Source organism: Lissotriton helveticus, chromosome 9 (genome assembly GCF_964261635.1).
Source record: "Lissotriton helveticus chromosome 9, aLisHel1.1, whole genome shotgun sequence".
Lineage (NCBI taxonomy): Eukaryota > Metazoa > Chordata > Amphibia > Caudata > Salamandridae > Lissotriton > Lissotriton helveticus.
This window is the reverse complement of record NC_136070.1, coordinates 1,138,281,705-1,138,301,297: the sequence shown is the minus strand read 5'-3', so window position 1 is coordinate 1,138,301,297 and position 19,593 is coordinate 1,138,281,705. Positions and strand designations below refer to the sequence as shown.

Genomic DNA, 19,593 nt, shown 5'->3' with positions numbered 1-19,593 from the left:
AACAAGGGTCTCCCGGCGCTTGTACTCATACCGCTGAGGAACCCTTCCTGGCTTTCCTTGTGAAGTGTCCACTCCTGGACACCCCCATGGTGAAACCAGGCATCCCCAGCGCTGTTGGGGGCCGTTGTGGAAATTAAGCAAGCTATTGCCCAGAATTGCAGCGTGGGACCCATGATTAGAATAGGCGCTGAGGCGAGAATATCAGGTCAGAGGAATTTTTGAGCCCGAGACCCGCCGAGGCGGGAATCGAACCCTGGTCAGGGCCTGAGCTCTGCATCAAGGTCTGCCGCTCTAACCATTTGAGCCACACTGTGTCCTCCCCCGTCCACTCTCCCTGCTAGCCTGAGATGTTGATGGCCCATCATCGGACGATGGGTCAGGCAGGGTGGCACAGGCAGGAGTGGTGGTGGTGGTGGTGGTGGTGGTGGTGGTAGCTGCACAGCTCACAATGGCAGGTGTTGGTGTTGTAACACTGGCCAAGGTGGTGGAGGCAGGGATGTCCTGGGAGGCTGATGGCCCTGGGAGTGTGCTTGGGCCAGCATCATCCTCTGCACCCGAGGTGTCGATGGGATCTTCACCAGAGAGTCCTGGCTGTGAGGGGGATGACTGGTGCTGGCGGTGCTGGTTTCGCCTGTCAAGTTGCGATCACCTGAGGGACAAGACTTTCAAAATCAATGCTGTGGACATGATAGTATTGCTGTCGTTACATTACATATGACTATGGAATCAGGACATGGTTGTTGGTGTCATCATGTTGGTGTGGTAGACAGTACTGGGCATTATGGTGGTGTGGAGGTGGGGAGACGATACTTGGATATGTGTGGTCTGGTCCTGCTATTGGATGGTGCCCCTGTGAAGATGGCTCACTACCTGTAGGTTTGAAGGCGGAGATGCACTGCTCAGCAAATGGTGGGCGGACTCCATCTTGCTCTGGGATGAGACATGGGGGCCTGTTGGGAGTTGTAGTGCTGGTCTCTCACCCCTCCACCCACCCACCCACCACCACCCTCCCTGTAGACATGGGGGCCTGTTGGGAGTTGTAGTGCTGGTCTCTCACCCCACCCACCCACCACCACCCTCCCTGTAGACATGGGGGCCTGTTGGGAGTTATAGTGCTGGTCTCTCAACCCACCCACCCACCACCACCCTCCCTGTAGACATGGGGGCCTGTTGGGAGTTGTCGTGTTGGCTGCTTTGACAAAATGCAAGCCTGTGAACGTAGGAGGCAACATTAGTGGTTGTTCATGGTGGGTGCATTTGAGGGCAGGACTTCACATTTGGGTGACTGTGTGGTCCACATGCATGGATTGGAGCCTGGGAGATGTGTGTTGGCAGTTGTGCAAGGCAGACCATGACAGTGTGATAGTGCTCATTGGTTTATACTTACCAGCCTCAAGTCCCTCTTCTATTCCTTCCAGGCTCTCAGTGTGCAGTATGCCCAGCACCGTCTCCTCCCATTCGGCAAGTGGTATAGGCTTCGGGGGAGTGCCGCCACCAGTGTGTTGTGCCCGCAGGTGGTTCTTGGCCCTGATGCCTTTCACCCTTGCCTTGAGGTTGTGCCACCGCCTCTGGATCTCGTGTTTGGTGCGTGGCACGGTCCCTGACGCATTCACTCTGGTCACTATCCTGTCCCACATGTTGGTTTTGGTTGCCAAGGTGGTCTGCTGGACTAGGGTACCGAACAGATGTGGTTCGACACGGATGATTTCATCCACCATGACCTTCAACTCACTGTCTGTGAACTTGGGGTTTTTCTTGGGTGCCATGGTGTGTGATGTGCAAGGTGTTGGTGGGGTGGGGTGGGGTGTGCAGGTGCGTGGTATGTAGGGATGGTGTTGTGGGGGTTTGTGTGGTTGGTGTGTTGGTGTGCATGTTGTATGTTTGTATGTGTGTTTGTGTGTGTCTGCTGTTTGCGCTAATATGCCTCTTTCTTGCAGCTATGCTGTGATGCAAAGGATTGTGGTAATGGGAGGGATTTAATTTATACTCTGTGTGGTTGTTGTGTCCCAATGGTTGTTGCCAGTCAGGTGTTCTGTGGGTGTGGTGACTTGGGTGCTTTTGTTTGTGCTTGGGGAGGGGGGGGTCATTGGGGCGTGTAGTTGTTGGGGGTGGGTGTTTCAGGTGGGTGTGTGTCCTGTTTAGTGTGTTTTCTATTTACTTCCGTCCGCCATTTTAGAATCGGTTTAACGGCAGGGATGCTGTCCGTTTGGTCCTTCCGCAGTCATGCTCCGTTTGTCGAAGCATTGTTTCCGCGGCGGTCGAGGGAGGTGGTGAGTTCCGTTGGTATGGCGGCGTTATCCTAATCGTGCGGCCGGTCCATCCGCAGGTATTGTGGCGGTTGGGCCTGTTTCCGCGGTCAATTTGTCCGCGGCGGAGGGTGTTTCTGTGGTACCGTCCGCTTACGGCGGTCTTTGGTGTGATCTGTCCGCCGCGGACGGTGTTTGATGTGATCCGTCCGCCGCGGTCGGTGTTTGATGTGATCCGTCCGCCGCGGTCGGTGTTTGTTGACAGAAATATCATAATCGCAACCGCGGATTATCCGCGGTCGGGAGTATTTTTGCCACGACCATGGCGGATGGACCACGTTTCCGTCCGCCATCCTAATAGGCCCCAAAGTTGGGAGAAATCTAAGCAATTTTTCAGGACCGTGAAGAAAAAAACTAAGTAAACTACTCCTGGGGGGACAGTCAAATGCACATGTCTTACTTAGTGCCATTCTGTCCCACATGCAAAATGAAATAAAGTATACCTTATTGCGGTCAACAAATGTACCAACTTTATTGCAGTCAACAAATGTACCAGCGGCTAGAGACAAGGGGAAGGGCTCCAATGAGCCAAAGCGGAGTTGCGCAAAGCGTCGTACCATGGTCCAGGCTTGCTGCAGACAGCATGAGACCTCCCCGTTGCTCTGCTCGGCTCGAATGTCCCTCCTTCTGTATTTGATTTCTAGTATTGTAGAAGTATTGCTCTTTTATGAGGGTACATTGGAGAAGTTTGTTGTTCTGTTTGTTGTTACAGTATCCTTCCCTTGAATCTTCTCCATAAAATGTTTTTCTCAGGGACCCTCTATTTTGATTTTGAAGGTAGAAAACAGAGCCCACCATTGTGATGTTATGCATTTTCATCCATGCAGAACATAACTGTATATGCAGTTAATAGCAAATCAGTGTGATGACTCACGTAGCTTTTTAGCAATTGCTCTCCAGAACTGACTTAATGCTGCATAGCTGACAAACATGCAAATTATTTGCTTCTTCTAGCCCCGATTTCACTAATGGTAATTTCAGATGTTTAATTGCTTGACGGGCCCTCCTAAAATCCTAAATAAAACAGTCAATTGCAGATATCAGGTGAGTAGACAGTGGTTTTACAGAAAGCACCATACCACAGATATGTTATGGGTAAAGGTGGAGTATTTACTACTTATATCTCTTTTCTTTAATATATCTAGAATATCGCTATTCATTCACACAATGTAATTATTTCCTAGGAAATTAATGACAATACATACTTTCTCTGATATTAAACTTTTCCTAAATACCTACATTTTACACAAACAAAGTAAAATCCTTTAGCTGTCTGGGTACCCCTTCATGGAAAAGATTTCCCTGGATAATTTACTAACCTGGAGGTAGATGTGGAGTCAGCACATCTAACATATAGCTGTTATAACAATCAGGCCTATATGTATTAGTTGAAAAAAATCATCAATTCATAGTAATACCCATAGCAACCTCACAGGAAGATCAATAGGGTTGATGTTACTGGGCCAAGGGCCCAAAATACAATTTTAAAATCATAACACTACCACATTAAAACCTACCATCACTTCTACCCTGCGATCATATGTTCATCATCAAACGATTTCCCTGGAGACTTGTTAATCAACGACCTGCACAAATAACTCTTCAGCACATTCTCAGCCAGCTGATTTCTCACACCCATGACAGGTTTAACTGTATCTCCAAGCAAAACGTTCAGGTTTAAAAGATAATTTGTCTGCAATTTGACAATATGGAGGAACAGCTGGCTTCATGCACTTGATGGCTGATTCGATGGTTTCTATACTACTTAATGTTAGCCAACATCTCATGTACATTTTTTACAAATCGCACAAAAGTTTTAGAAATGACACCATCAGAGGTAGAGGAACATCTACCACAATGAACTAATCCGTGACCATTACCAAATAATTTCAAATTACAGAGCAGTGTGAACAAATAATCTAGTGCAACAACATACCTGCAATTTATATATAGAACGATTTGCTGCCTCCACCCTACTGCAAATATGCCTAATCCTGGCCTATAATGCATATTTTTAATGGAACACTTTGGCTCCCCAACAAAACAAGAAACTGCTGTACACGCTTTTAACCATGCACAGTTAGATCTGGAATCAGGTACACGTTATTCCCTGTGTTCCATTATGCCCAGTGCCCAACCCTAGTGCCTCCTGAATCCAATCCAAAAAGCCTTCAACTTTGCCCAGTTGGCACTGGGCCAGGGTGGCCGTAGGCCTTACCCTGCACTCAGGCAATTGGCCTCAGAATCAAATCACTCGCACTTCTAATATATTTGTAATCTAGGGACACAAACGCAATGTCATCCTTAAACTGATATGCAGCTACCGTAGTCATTGCTTTCCATGCTAAGTAAATCTCTATTAAAATATAGGAGTGACACAGAGGATTATACCAAAGAGGAACAGTTCTAATGTGAGATCAACATTCAGTTTCCTACACAGCTGACCATAGATTGCAGTCAAATCATTGTATATCTGAAACTGGAACCGCACATACGTTTTAAGATTTCTAGATTTGCATGTAAGTCCATAAAGGGCATGCTATCGTTGTATTAACCACTTAAATATTACAATTATCGACCTCATTTGGATAAACCAATTTCCTTATATGTAAAACTGCTGTAGCAACATAATAATGATTAATATCAGGGAAAGACCATACATCCCGCAGTGACAGGCATCATTTTGACCGACTAATTAAACACACTTTGCCGCCCATCAAAAGAGAGAAAAAATCATATTGTTGAGCTTTTTAAAATAGTTTTGTAGGATGTACAAGAGAGTTTTGAAAAGAAAAAAAAAAAGGGAGGCGTGGGAGCTATCTGGAAAAATAGCCACAGTCTTCCGAAGTTCGTGCAGAACCAGGATGCCTCAGGAGTTCCTCCACCAATCCAAACAATTTTAAAGGCAACTATTCAGTCACTGTGCTTAGTCTCTTAGTCTGAGGTGGGGGAGATGATTGGCACCATCTGCTCATCAAGGTGAGTGTTAGTTTGGCCTTATTGACCTTCATGATGCCAGAGCAGAGCCAAGCACATAAAGGCGTGGGGTGTTTGTCATAGTCTGGAAGATGTCATCCTTGATGTGCAAGGGACGAGAGAAGAGTGATGAAGCAGAATTTTTTCCACCTCAAGGTATTGAGGGCATTTTTAATATGCCAAAGGCATCACTGCATAGGAATTGTGCAGCCTGGTTTGCATCTTTATTCAAGCTTGTGGGGAAATTTGATAAGCATAATGAAATAATGTCCACTTTTGAGTGCATAGTAGAGCGGTGGAAATATAGCAGGGTTGAGTCCCCCATAGTTAGCAACATTGACAGAAAAACACGATTACTAATGAACCACAATAAAACCCTCACTCAGAGAACAGAAACCTGAGGAACCACTGTGAGACAGAACCAAATGTGAGTGCTGAGCTTCATAGAGCAGATATAGGGACAAAGCCAACCATATTCATGGCATGCGAATAATGGAGGCACTGGACTGCATCAGAGATAACAATCTAATCTGTGTGAACAAATGCCACAGGATCAGAATGGGCACCTCTTCCAAGCCTCCAAAATCCCAGAACCCAGCACTGGACAGACTTTCTACAGCACTGAACTACAAGACAAACATGGATAATCCCAGAAGCTGGGGCTTAGGAAGATCTCCAGTGTGAAGGACACAAGATACTGCTGTTCCATGAGATGACACAGGACACTTTGAAGCAGAGAACCTCTCTGAACCAAAGAAACAATATTTTTTGCACATGGCATTTTGGCAGGACTTTTGCAATCTGCAAAACAATGTGTCATCCACAAAGATAATGGCTATGGGCCACATTTAATGTCAGCTGAGGATATGGCCCCCATTTCCATAATGGAAGGCCACCAGCATATTTAAGATCCCCAACTCCATGGCATGGACCACTAAAGATTATAGAGCAACTGCTGGCGCGGTTGCTCCTATGAAGGTTAAAGGGTTTGTCAAGTGGGGTCCATGTTTGTCGCTGTTGGCAGGGAGATCACCACTTTAGCCTGGTACACGAGGTTGGAAGGGAATCAAATGTTTGAGCTCCTTAACCACCAAATATGGGTGAGCTATTGAGAACTATTGTTTGAATGACCACAATATACCACGATTCAGCATGTAATATGCTATGGTAGGGGCAATTAAGTTGTTTTCCTTGAAATGTTTTGAAGTCGACTTCCATGTTACTTCTATTCTGCACTGATCTGATCAGGATAACACGTTTATGTGAATTGTGTTCTGGAGTCATATATAGCTGAGTGTACTGCCATCGTATTTAGAGACTTGTGTATTTGTATACATGAAATAACATTTTAAAAAGGTACTGTGACGTAACCGTCATTTTGATCTAGTTAACCCCTAGACTGAATGAGTGTCTGCACTCTTGTGCCAGACACATTCTCCAGTGCTTGCACAAACCTTGTACAAACAGTGAGCATGATCACATTTATTTTCATATTTGGCTGGATTATATCCTGTAAATTCTAATAGTCATTAAAATATTACCCTTGGGTCCCTAGCACAGTGCTTCATGACCTCCCTCCAATTTCGGTCTACAGTGTTGAAGAGACGTCCTTCTTCCGGCATTTGTTGCATGATGTCCTCTGAACAAAATATGGGCTCCAGGTATAGCCACTGAGCTTGAACTTTTAGCCATTCATCAATGGTTTCTTGAATTAGCATCAGTCGGTCTTCCCAGGCCTAACAGAAAATATTATAAAAGTTACAAACAATATTTTTAAACACTAGGATTCCTGGAAACAGTGAAAATAATGTTTAGAACAGTAATGGTTCACTATCAGGAGCGGCCCGTTGAGGTAAGAGCGGTGAGGCGGGCGGGATTGGGCAGGGGGGGGGAGTCGACAGATGATGGAATAGGGAAAATAAAAGTACAAAATATATAAACCACTTACCTTGCACTCGCCACATTACCGAGCAATTTGTGTTTTGCTACTGTGAAGTCTACCCCTCTCATAGGCTAATATTGGGGATTCCTTATTACGTTTAAGAAGCTGTCGTTCCTAATGGAGACTAAGTAGATCTGTCATGTTTGGTACCTACAGACTTGTAATGATCAATCTTCTTTAATTGCAAAGTCAGATTTATTATTCCAACTTTAAAAATGCCACTGTCAGAAACGTATTATATAACTTGAGTGTTTGGGCCTATAACACAACCTAGGTTTAGACCACCTTTAATATATAAACATATATTTACCTAGGTTGGACTTATTCACATGACTTTTGTTTTGATTGGTTCAGGTTTATAAATCCCTGATACCTTGGTGTTTTATTTTGCCACAAATTGTATAGTTCACTTTTACAATTTTTAAAAATATCCAACACATTAGATTAAAAGTTTGCATGCCCAAATCAAGAGCACTGTTTCAAAGATTAAATTTTAAATTGACTTGAACTATACAACAAAATAGACATCACATATTTACACAAAGAATGTATAGAGTGAACCAAAAAAATAATGTTCCAAAGAGTTTTAAATAAACCAGTCTTGATTTTTTTTTAAACACGAGTCTATGATTAATTGTTATTTAGATGAAATTTATAATTGACTGCAATGTACATGGGTTAAATGTCCTGTTCAATTTTGGAAAGTAAGGCACTTAACACAGTTTCTTATTGTCTCAAACTGCAGGGTTTCTTTGCTTGATTATAACTCCCTAAAGGCAGTAACAAGTCAACGCATTTCGACGTCTCTGATTCGAGATCTCTTAAGGACCAAGGCAGGTTATGATTAAAAATTAAAGTAAATGAAAATAAAAATTCATTCTATACTTTGAAAAATGTTTCACTTTTAAGGCTTTTTTTTCCTTTTTTTAAGATGCTCCTACCTTTTTAGGGTGGTGACTTAACTCTGTTAATTCACGAGTTGTGCTTGCACTGATCCTAGAAATATTAACTAAAGGAAAATGGAAAAGGGATGTTTTACTATCTGTCTCGCAGGTAGCTGCAATTTTGACCTAGGTAGTACAGTTATATAATTGTATGCAACTTGCCTCACGGTGTCCCATTTTCTTTTTTTGACTGCCGTTGCTGTGCTGGCCTGTTGCCCCTCTGACCTGACTGAGAAGGACTGGACCTCCATTACTTGAACCCAGAGTGGCTTCAATGGGCTTGCTGGCTTGCCTCCTGATTCACATCATAGTGACATAAAAGACTATCAACTGTTCTGCTACAGCACCTGGACTCTGCCGTCTGTGAGTCTGCCCTGCCAAGTGGTGCAAATTTGGCCCTGGACCCTTGGAAGTGAGCTGAAGTGCTGTTCCAGCAGAACCCACGTATCGCCGTTGATGCAGGACTCAGAACCAGCACATCTCCTCCACTGTGGACACATCGCTGCCATTGCGAGGATGGGCACCGAAGCATCGCTGTTGCACGGCGTATCAGCCCCCCCTACCGACGCATTGTCTCATTTGCGAGAATTGGAACCAACGCATCGTTACCTTTGCTAGGACCTGCACTGACGCATCGCCTTCACCATGTGGATCGTCGTCAATACACTGCCTCGCCTGCACTCAGTATCTTGACTTCAACAACAACGCAACCCTGGTACTTCCAGCAGGTCAAGCCTGGTCCCTGTATCCAACCCGCGATCCATCGCAGTCGGCCTGAACTGTTGACTTTATCCTGGGCCAGAGCGAGAAGATATGCCCAGTAAGCGCTTATTGCTTCTAAGCAATATTTTTCAGTATATTCTTTAAAAATTCATATCTTGAGTACTACTAATTGAATTTTTGTCAGTTTGGTCTTGTTTTATTATCAAAATCAAGCTTTATTCTTCTAACCTGGTGTCGTTTTGTGTGGTTTTTAAACTGTTTTACTACTTAAAGTATTGCACAGATACTTTACACATTGCCTCTTAAGTTAAGCCTGACTGCTCTGTGCCAAGCTACCAGGGTGTGAGCACAGGTTAATTTAGAGTGAGTATGTGGCTTAGCCTGACTAGGATTGTGTTTCCTGCTTATACTGGGTGAAAACCTCTGCTACCCAGAAACTAACACAGAACAATTAAGAAAGCCAACAATAGTTCTTTTGACATATGTTTGAAGCATGCAATGAATACCATATCCTCAAATTTAAGCTGGCTGACTCCAGGGTAAACCTTGAACTGCTATGAAGAGAGTACTTTCAGCTCTGCTTATCCAGGGGAAATACTTTCAGAAACTAAAAAAGGCTTCTGTTCGCACATTGGCAGCACACAACACCAGTAGCGGCCCGTGGTGGGAGGGCTGCCGGGCGCTGACATGGGGCGGGAGAGGGGCAGGGTGGGGGGTAGTGAACGGCGGAATACGGCCGCACAGTGGTAGGTATACAAACAAATAAATTTGATGGGTCCCCTATATCTCCTTTTTTAAATATAAGGATTATTTCCGCGCCTTTCCACGACATAGGGATATCCCCCTTGCAAGATGGCATTAAAAACTATTTGAAGCAGTGGTCTCCAAATATTGGGTTGAGCTTTAAACAGATCTACAGGGAGTCTATCTAGCCCTGGTGCTTTCCCAGTCTGGAGTAAGCTGATTGCTGTTACAGTTTCCTCTAAGGAAAAGCTAACAACGCATTCCTGTACCGGTGCTAAGTTGCATTACCTAACTGCTACTGCTGCCTCCCCCTCAGGTTCAGAAACCGTGCCAGTATATAGTTTCTGGAAATACTCTTCCCAGACAAGTGGTTGTACATAAAAGTCATCTTCATTGACCTGCTTAATTGACCCTTTTGACAGAAGGTGCCAGAAAAGTTTCAGTTTTGAAGCCTCAGTTACTGTACGCCAGTTCTCAACCTCCTAGCTCCTTTTTGCCACATCCTGGGCCCTTTTATACATCCTCCTTGGACATTTGATTTAATTTTGTATCCCTTGCTTTACTGCCGCTGTTAGATCATTCCTGGCTAGTCTACATTCCTCGTTATACCATGGGGCGATGTTCCGTTTAGACATGTTGAAGTTACATTATCTGCTAAAATAGGGTTTTATACTATTTGTTAGTTCTTGAAAACTAGACACAATAAAGCCATGACTTTTATCACAATCACTCAGTACCTTGAGGGTCTGTGCCACTTTTTTATTGATCTTAGGGAGCAATTTCCCCTCAGCCATGACCATGGGCAGTTTGACTCTCCCGTTGATATTAGTAGTGACAACAGGGGCTATTACTTGATGGGGTTGGCTATACAAAGTAGGGAGGCCAAATAGCCTCAGAAGGAGAGCATTATGGTCGCTATCCTCACGGTTTAGGACAGTCATATTTTTGATATAGGGCCAAAGGCTAAGGTCCACCATAATATCATCGATCCTACTTCTGACATCCCCCCTCTTAAACGTAAACTTTGCTTCCTCATCTGAGGGTGTCCACCTGTTACATGCGCAAAACCTCATAAGCTAGAGTGAAAGACAATACTTGCTCTCCAACCTTGGTATATCTTCTATTAGCAGGTATCTGAAGGTTATTTACCCCCTAGCTTGCTCTTCCTCCTATACTAATTCCTGTACAACATCTACTGGCTCATAGGTTGTATTAAAATCGCCATCTACGATGAGGTAGTACACTTTCCTAGAGATATCAAAATAGTTGGAAAGCGTTGCTATAGTTTCTGAGGGCTTGTAATGGCTACTTAATCTGTTATATATGTTAATTAATCTGACATGAATGTTCCCTTTATGTAATATCAGATCAAGGCCAAGGATCTCCTGGGATCCTACTTTAAGTGGCTTAATGTTGCATACCAGTGTGGTTTTAGCCCAAATTAGTGACCCACCTGCCGGACGGCCAGCTGGCAAACGTCTAGCCTCAATACTAAACGTAGTAAACCCCATCCTAATCACTTTCTCTGTTTCCGAAGTTTCCTGGAACAGGCATATATGACTGCTGTCCACTAACTTGCCCCACTCAGGATCATTTAGTTTGGGCCTTATTCCCGCAATATTCCATGTATTTGTACATCCCTGTTGCAGGAAACTAAGTAAAGATTTTACAGACATTTGGCCTTGAGTAGGTGCATGATGGGTGGACAGGATAAGTGGGGTACAATTTACTGTTTCTTTTAAGCTGTTATTACTAACACTAATATCCCCCTCGAGTTGGGGGCTATGGCTACAGCATGGTCGGATGTCGATTTAACATTCCCTGGGTTTAGTCAATGGGGGCTGTCAAGATCGGTAAGTACTTGGTATCTGTTACTGATTTCAAAGGGAAATTGCTCCTTTCCCTTCAGTAGATTCTGAGTAGTGTGGGCTTTTAGCGGGGCAATTGGACCAATAGGTTTAAGATGAATATAAAAAAAGTGGTACAATGTCAATCCCATTTCCAAAGACCCATCCAGATGGTTTCCTACAGCTTTTGAGCAATTTCCCTGCCATATCTAGGGGTCTACAATTAATCACTATACAGTCTCCTTTTATAGACTTCCGTAGAGCACCAACCCAGCTCACTCTTCGGACAAACAAAATGTCATAATAACAAGAGTTTTTTTAAATCAGAATTTTCGGATTACCAATAGCAGACTTTGTTATTCAGTTGGCTGCTGGTTTCCTTGGAATAGCCCAGAAGAAAAGAGACATTGGTTAAAATCACCACATATGGGCAGCATTTTGGAGAAAGATGTAAAGTCACCTCATTATGAGGATCGTCCCTAGCAGCAAAGTTATCTGTTTGGGAGAGGGGCTGCCTAGTGGGTTAATTTCCATTTCCATTGAGTAACTAGCTGTGTGTATTAGACCCAAAGATGTTATCAAGATGCCCCTCCTCAGTTGGATGATTCATATGCGTCATTGCTCTAGATCTAAACAGGGCTTCCCTCGTATCACAGGCTTTATTTTGGGAGGTGAACACATGGTAAAGGGTGTGTTGGGATGCAGCGATTGCTATCCACTGTGATGCTGTTTAATACTTCACCTGGATCAGGGCATTCTGTTCGTATAGGCCCCTGATTCCCCGCCCCTTCATTAGCCACGTAAAGGACTTTTTGATGTTTTCCACATTAGCCACAAGTTTGTTAAGCCTATCCAGTATTGGTGAAAGATTATTTAATATAATTTTTTTAAGCAATTCATTAGCCTCTTAATGTCTTGAGAGGATAAACCTGAATGGGTGAAATAGAGTGATAGTGTTGCACAATTGACAATGCTTGCTTAATGCTGTTAGGCTCCTCAATAGGTAACTCCTGTTTTTTTTTTCTTAGATCTGGTGTTTACTACGGGTAAGGGCTCAGAATGTTTCAATTTCTTCTTCCTTTTAACTGGAGGGCCAGACGCTGGGGATACAGGAGGTTGGGGTGGAGACTTCACATGGAGAGATGATTGCAGTGTGAGTTGGTCAATAGTAAAGGTCCCTGGTTCAGTGACTGCCCATTTGGAATTGTATTCAAATTCACAGCTATAGCAGTTCCCCCTTCCATGGATAGTCATTGTTCTGCTAGTAAGATTTCTTTATGGCTTTAGCCGCCAGTGACAGAAAACAATCAAGGGTAGAGTTCTGGAGGGTTTTAGAGGTACTTCCCCTCTCAACCATGTGCTTCCGTTTCACGATTAAAAAGGGCAGACACAGTCACACTAGGTAAAGCAGACTTCCTTGGCAGGTATCTGGAAGGTTTTGTTAAGCTGGATCACAGTGAAAGGTAACCTAAATCCGAAAAGAGGGGAAAACAAGTTCAAATAAAATAAAACCATGAGGGTAGGCCCAGCCAAGCCTCCTCCGGGCTCCAACGGGTCCACACTTAGCTCGAGCTTTGCTCGGGCGCGTCCCGTGCTGCAGGAGACCGGCAACGTTTTTATGAGCCTCCTGGCGCATTACGGGACGTTGGCGGTGTCAGCGGCAATGATAATTGGGGGCGGAAGTCCCCCGATTGCAGGCAAGCAGGTGATGGCGTGACGTTGGTGGCGTCAGCCCCGTTGATTATTAGGGGCTGAAGTTCCCCAATTGCAGGCAAGCAGGTGATGGCGATGGTCTCCCGAGCTGCTAGTTCTTATGCACCTCCTGGTACGTCACGGGCTGTTGGCGGCCTTAGCCACAATGATTACTGGGGGCTGAAGTCCCCCAATTGCTTGCCAGCAGGGGATGGCATTGGGCTCCCTTTGACACCATCCAGATTTTAGAGAAAGAATATTACAAATACAAAGAATTTCTTTGGTTTCACATCAACTACAGACCGCAACCCTTCCTCTTTTCCCAACCCCAATAATCTTGAACTTTAGTATTTTTTTTAGCATATGGCTCTGTCCAGTGGTAGCAGCAATTCCCAGTAACTGGCATGAGTCTTAATATCATCCCCTGTGACTACTGGCATTTGGCCTATTTTTTAGGGCTATCTATCATCATTAGGTATAGATATTGTAATTAGCAAGACAGACCTTTTCGTCTACTCCCTAGCATGAATACTAACTCAACGGACATTAGAAACCCACGGGTGACTTCCTAATGTGGCAAAAATTCCAATGAGATTGATCACTGAGATCTTATGCGAAATCAATGGCAAGGAAAAAAAATAAAATGGGGATGAGAAAGTGAGCCTCAGATTTAACATGTAACTATAAAGGAAGAAAACAAACAATGGACATTTTTTTTAGAGCTGGACAAATGCTCAACATTTGCCAAAAAAGCAGCTGTCCCGTCTGCCATATTGCAAGCGCATTAATGTCAATGGCACTCTAAATGTGACATAGACGACATACATCATTTTTTCTTGGTGAAAGCTTTATAAGGCCAAACACTAAATAAAGCTCAGCATTCAATGGAACACAAAACATCAGTTTAAAATATTATATGGACAACCAATATTTTAAATCCAAAAATCAGAGGTTAGTACATCACAGAAGAAATATGTATTAATTCAGTTAGTGGCTCTGGATTATACCAGAAACCAAAGATTCATTCATTTTTTAATTGTATTTCAAACAATGTGCTAATTAGGACAGTTTGCAGCATTCTTAGATTACATGCAATTCATTTGCCAGACCAAAAACTGGTGTTTTTCAACTTTAATATGGGTGTTAAAGGTAACTCAGGAAACTCCCTTATGAAAGGGTGCCCAGCTTAAGGCAGCAAGTAAATGGTAAGATTTTTTGCTGTTATAACATACTGCAGCAGATGACATTAGAAGGGCACCGGGAATACAAGATGCTACTATGTTGGACTATGAGTCTTTATGGACATTAAAGAGTTGAGTTGGAACCCACAGAATCTAGAAATCTCTAGTCATGCCTAGAAACTTCACTGATGCAAATAGAACAATTGATGAACAGAATTTTGAAGAATGTCAATCATTTGCCCCAGTACAGAGATCTGGGCCTAAATCCATCAGGTTTTTCCTCCCTATGTCAATGCAGTTTAAACCCAGCCATATGCAAATCAGTCATGACCCTGCTCCCTGTGGGATCCGCCCAGCCCGAAATGCCAAGCAAGGTCCTCCCTGGACCAGATACAAGCATCCTGGGACCGGTATTGGGGTGTAACCCTTCATCAGCCAGAATAGCTTGACTCCAGTGGCATAGAGAGCATGGGACCCACGCCTAGGCATACCTGTCCCACTTGGGGTGACAAATGCAAAAAGAAAAATTGAAGGACAGAATGTTGAACAAAGGCTAACATTCATCCCAGTACAGAGATCTGGGCCTAAATCCATTGTTGTTTGCTCCCTATGCCATTCCAGTTTAAACCCAGCCATATGCAAATCAGTCTTGACTCTGATCCCAATGGGAACAGTCCAGCCCGAATTGCCAAGTCAGGTCCTCCATGGACCGGAAACAAGCATCCTGGGACCGGTTTGGAGGTATTACCCCTCATCTGCCAGGCTAGCTTGACTCCAGTGGCATGGACAGCACAGGACCCACATATGGATTAAACTCAGATCCTTATGACTGGGGTGAATGTTTGTATTGTTCAGTATTCCGTCCATCATTTGTTTCTAAGGGTATGCCCAGACATGGGTACCGTGCTCACTGCGCCACTGGATTCAACCTTGCCTGGCTGATGAGGGGTGATGCCCCAAAACCGGTCCCAAGATGCTCGTTTTTGGTCAAGGGATGACCTGGCTTGGTAGTTCGGACTGGACTGTTCTTATGAGGAACAGGGTCAAGACTGATTAGCATATAGCTCGGTCCAAACTGGGGTGGCGTAGTGAGCAAAAGAACGATGGATTAAACCCAGATCCTTGTGACTTGGGATGAATGTTTGCATTGTTCAGCATTCTGTCCATCATTTGTTTCTTTCGCGTTTGTCGCCCTAAACGGAAAGGGTATGCCCAAACGTGGGTCCCATGCTCACTGCACCACTGGATTCAAGCTAGACTGGCTGATAATGGGTAATGCCCTGAAAGCGGTCCCAAGATGCTTGTTTCTGGTCCAGGGAGTACCTTGCTTGGCAGTCCGGGCTGGACTGTTCCCATGAGGAACAGGGTCAAGAAAGAACTTCATATGCCTGTGTCCAAACTGGGGTGGTGTGGTTATCAAAAGAACAATGGATTAAACACAGATCCTTGTGACTGGGGCTGAATGTTTGCATTGTTCGGCATTACATCCAACATTTGGATTTTGGAAACGTCGCTGAGGCTTTGTAAACAAGGGAGGCAGACATAAGGCCACTGGTAAATAAGAACAAGTCTGAAGCACTAATGAGCCCTTAAGAAGCAATACCTGGCAGTAATATTAAATGATACAATGTAACTACTGGCATTAAGAATATTGTAAGAAAGTCAAGCTCTGCAATTGTCAGGAGCACAGCCTTGATTGTGAGAGATGCTGGACAGCAGAATCTGATATCCTGATTATAATATGGTTCTCCAAAACAATTGCAAGGTTTCGGTAACAACAATAACAATGGTACTGGGATAGACAGTGGGTCTGAACCAAAAACAGGTATTACTAGGGATCATTGAAAAATCTAGAGCTGAATAGACACACTAAGGCATCTCTCACATGTGCAATAGGGACTGCAAAGTGAGATATTTCACTACACTGGAGCCTGAAGTGAAACAATCTTCCTGCTCCTTGAGATTCGTCTCACATTTTAAAACTCACAGTCTCTAATATCAGCTGTATTAAAGGTGAATTTTGAACCAGCACCAAAGTAAGTGCTGTGTTTGTTGAAACAGATATGAAATCTGCAGAAGGCCAAGACGATAAAACCTCAGAAGGGACACCGTGGCCACTATCATAGGCAAAGACATAGGAGACTTTAAATAGGATGGAGCAAAGGCTAAATCTGCAGGGACCGAGCCAAAGTCGGTTGCTGGAGTAGGGTCCTTAGATGCTCTGATGGAGCTGGTCAGAAAATGCTGTTATGAAAGTAGCTAGCATGGCCTGCTAAAATAACCCACAAGAGGAAAGGTGCAACCTTGGGTCTTTGTTGTAAAAGGTCCCACAATACGAGCAAGGTAAAGGAATTACTGCATAGCGCCTTGCGCTTCGCGCTATTCACATCGCGCTTACTTTTAAACTGTCCTTTTGCTATTTGATTTGCTGTTATTTAGTTTGTTATCCCCTGTTTTTAACGTGGGGCTCTTCTTCCCCTCTTACCCGCACTGTAATAGGTCTCCACTGCTATTGTTGCGGGTCCGGGTCCTGGGGTGGGAAAAACTTCGGCCGCCATCTTAGAGTGGTGTTTGCTGAGAGGGGGGCGGTGCCTACGAGCGGTCTAGCGCTCTGTGGGATCTGATGCACGCCTACATATAGCTCCCTTGCGAGCGCAGCGGGATCGCGCAGCGGGTGCGCCTTCGCAGCGCCGGAGGCGACTACGGCGACGGGCTGGTCAGACTGTTTCGGGCGACTCTCATCCCTTTTCTTTCATTATGCTCCAATATTCGGCGCAGGAACTATGCTCTCTACAGAGGACGGGGGCTGTGGTTCCCAAAATCCGGACCCTGTGGTTTTCCCGATATCGAGGTCCAATACCCGTGTCACGAAACCTCAACGTACCGAGACGATTTTGGTGTCTACGAACCGATAATGATTAGGACATCATTCCTATGTATTTGCGTTACAATCGAGGGTTGCCAACACCCCTAAAATCACAGTTTCCGTCCCATCCCTTAAACTCCATTTTGTGAACGGCATCCATCTTGCATCTTGCCCTCATGATAAGTCAATTAAAGGTCGAGCTTGATCCAAATAGACACGTCCACCTTTCGTGACTTTCCCCTGACCTGTCCCAACTGACTCCACTGTCTTCGGCCAAACCTGTTTAGGCAGCTCCTCGCCCAGTGGCCGAATACGATAGCATCTACGCATAACATTCCACGAACCATTCACTACATACAGCCCATGTTTCCTTCAAACACGCACCTGTCCCCGTATCTTGTTTATGGCCCTTTTATGGCTGGGTTGTACCTTCCTTTATTGGTGGTTCATCTATATCTGATGGGAGTTCCCGATCCAACTGGGTAATCTATCAGCAAACTGGACATCTAAAATATGGGCTTGCTTACATGACTTCGCTCTTTGTATTGTTGTAGAAATATGTGTGTTACCATACCATAAAACTCAAGAATTCTTGCTTGAAGCCATATATTTGATATATAAGGAGACGGCTGGTTCTGTAAAAACGAACAGTCTCCCAAGAACCTACTCTCTGTGTGGTGTACTTCTGGGACACGTGTTACTTGGTAGCTACCAATAAAACTTGATCTTTGACTGCGACTAGAAGACTACGTGTTTCTGTGGTCCGGAACAAGGGAACTCAGAGGTCTTCGGGTGTTATCCCCTGACACCAGCGGGTTCCTAAAAACCCGTTACCTCAGTTGGCGCCCAACTCGGGGCGATATCAAGCGGTGACGGTCCAAGCCAGATGTTCGTGAGGAGCTTCGTGTGAAAATTCCGGAGGACGGCCAGCCACTTCAGCGACCCCTGTATGTCGACGTGGTTCCGAAGGTCTTTGCTGCGAGGTTCCCCGCGTTCCGACGGCTACGAAGGACTGCTGCCCTGACTATCGCCTTGTTTTGGACCCAGTGATCCTTGGTAGAGCGAAACGATAGACGAGTCTTCTAGCGACGTCATCGATCTTCAAATACTTCAGTTAAGTATAAGTGGAGCGTCTCCTAGTCCTTAGTTTGTTCTTAGTTTTTGGTATCCTTGAGATACGACTTGATTTGGAACTTGCAAGCCCCAAAGCCGAAGGACTCGTGTATTCACGAGAAATATCGTAACAGATAATCCTTTGAAGTTTGAAGCTAGACCAGTGAGCGAAGATGCCTGGTTTTAGCAAACTTGGAAACTTGTTTTGTCTTGGTTGTAGTAAGGACTCCCAATTGGAAGATTCTTGTCCGGTTCCTCCAATTGGAACTCCAATGTATGAACTCTATGTGAAGCACGGCGTAGGTCCTATCACATATAACGAGGTATGGATAAAATACACCCGCAAGGATGGTGTTTTAAAATGGCCCCAATATGGTAGTTTCGACCAAGAAATATTAGATAACTTAGAGGTCAAATTGTTCAAGAAGAAAGCCCGGCCGGCAATGTTTGACTCTTTCCGCTTATGGCGCAAGGAAGCCAAACAGAAAGAAATAAGACTAGCAAAAAAGAATAAAAGAGGTATGTCAATGGTGCAAGCTGCCGTTGCATACAGAGATAACGAGGAAGAGCAGGAGAGCGAACAGATGCTTAGGAGCAAGAAACTAGCGATAGATAAATGTTACCCAATGCTGCCAAATAGAGGAAAAAGTCAACAGGAAGGATCCGAGAAAGATCCATTGATGTCCCACCTATTAAATTCTCCGCCACCCTATGCACAAAATGCCACAGCACCTCCGCAACCTTTCGTTGCACCTTTGGTAGCTGTAATACAGGCTCCTTCACCGCACTCACCAGCTACTCTTCAGCTGGCTCCTATTTCTTTGACACAGCCTCCTCAAGGCTCACCGATCACATCTATTTCTCCTACCGTTCCTTCTAAAATTTCGCCTAGCGCACCTTCTAGTCTCTCTGATACTCGTTCTACGAACATTTCTGTTTATGCTTCGCGTGACTCTGTTCTACTACCAGCTATTCCTCCACCTTCACCTTTCGTCTGGCATAAAATGGCCAGCATTGTTACTAACTTTCCTTCACCACTTTTTCGGTCGCCTAAAACGACCCCTAACACGGAACGAAGACAATTACGAAGCCAAATGCCTGATTATCAGGAAAGGGAAACATTGAATAAGTTAGCACGAAATTGGGCTATGGATACAGCGAGATATGATGTAGAGTCTGTCATGAACGTTTTCCGTCAATGGGATGAACCAACGCAAAGATACGTCTTTGAGCAGATGTGTGTTTTCCTGTGTGAGGAT

The 19,593-nt window shown here is 44.6% G+C and overlaps 1 protein-coding gene across 1 annotated transcript in view; it reads right to left on the bottom strand.

Annotated features, from left to right (window-relative positions):
* DNAH12 (dynein axonemal heavy chain 12) overlaps nt 1–19,593 on the bottom strand; it is a 1,534,490-nt gene that overhangs the window by 1,044,275 nt on the left and 470,622 nt on the right. Inside the window, exon 20 of the mRNA XM_078661571.1 lies at nt 6,824–7,018. Within this exon, the coding sequence (XP_078517697.1) occupies nt 6,824–7,018 (195 nt within the window). The remainder of the gene's footprint in view (nt 1–6,823; nt 7,019–19,593) is intronic.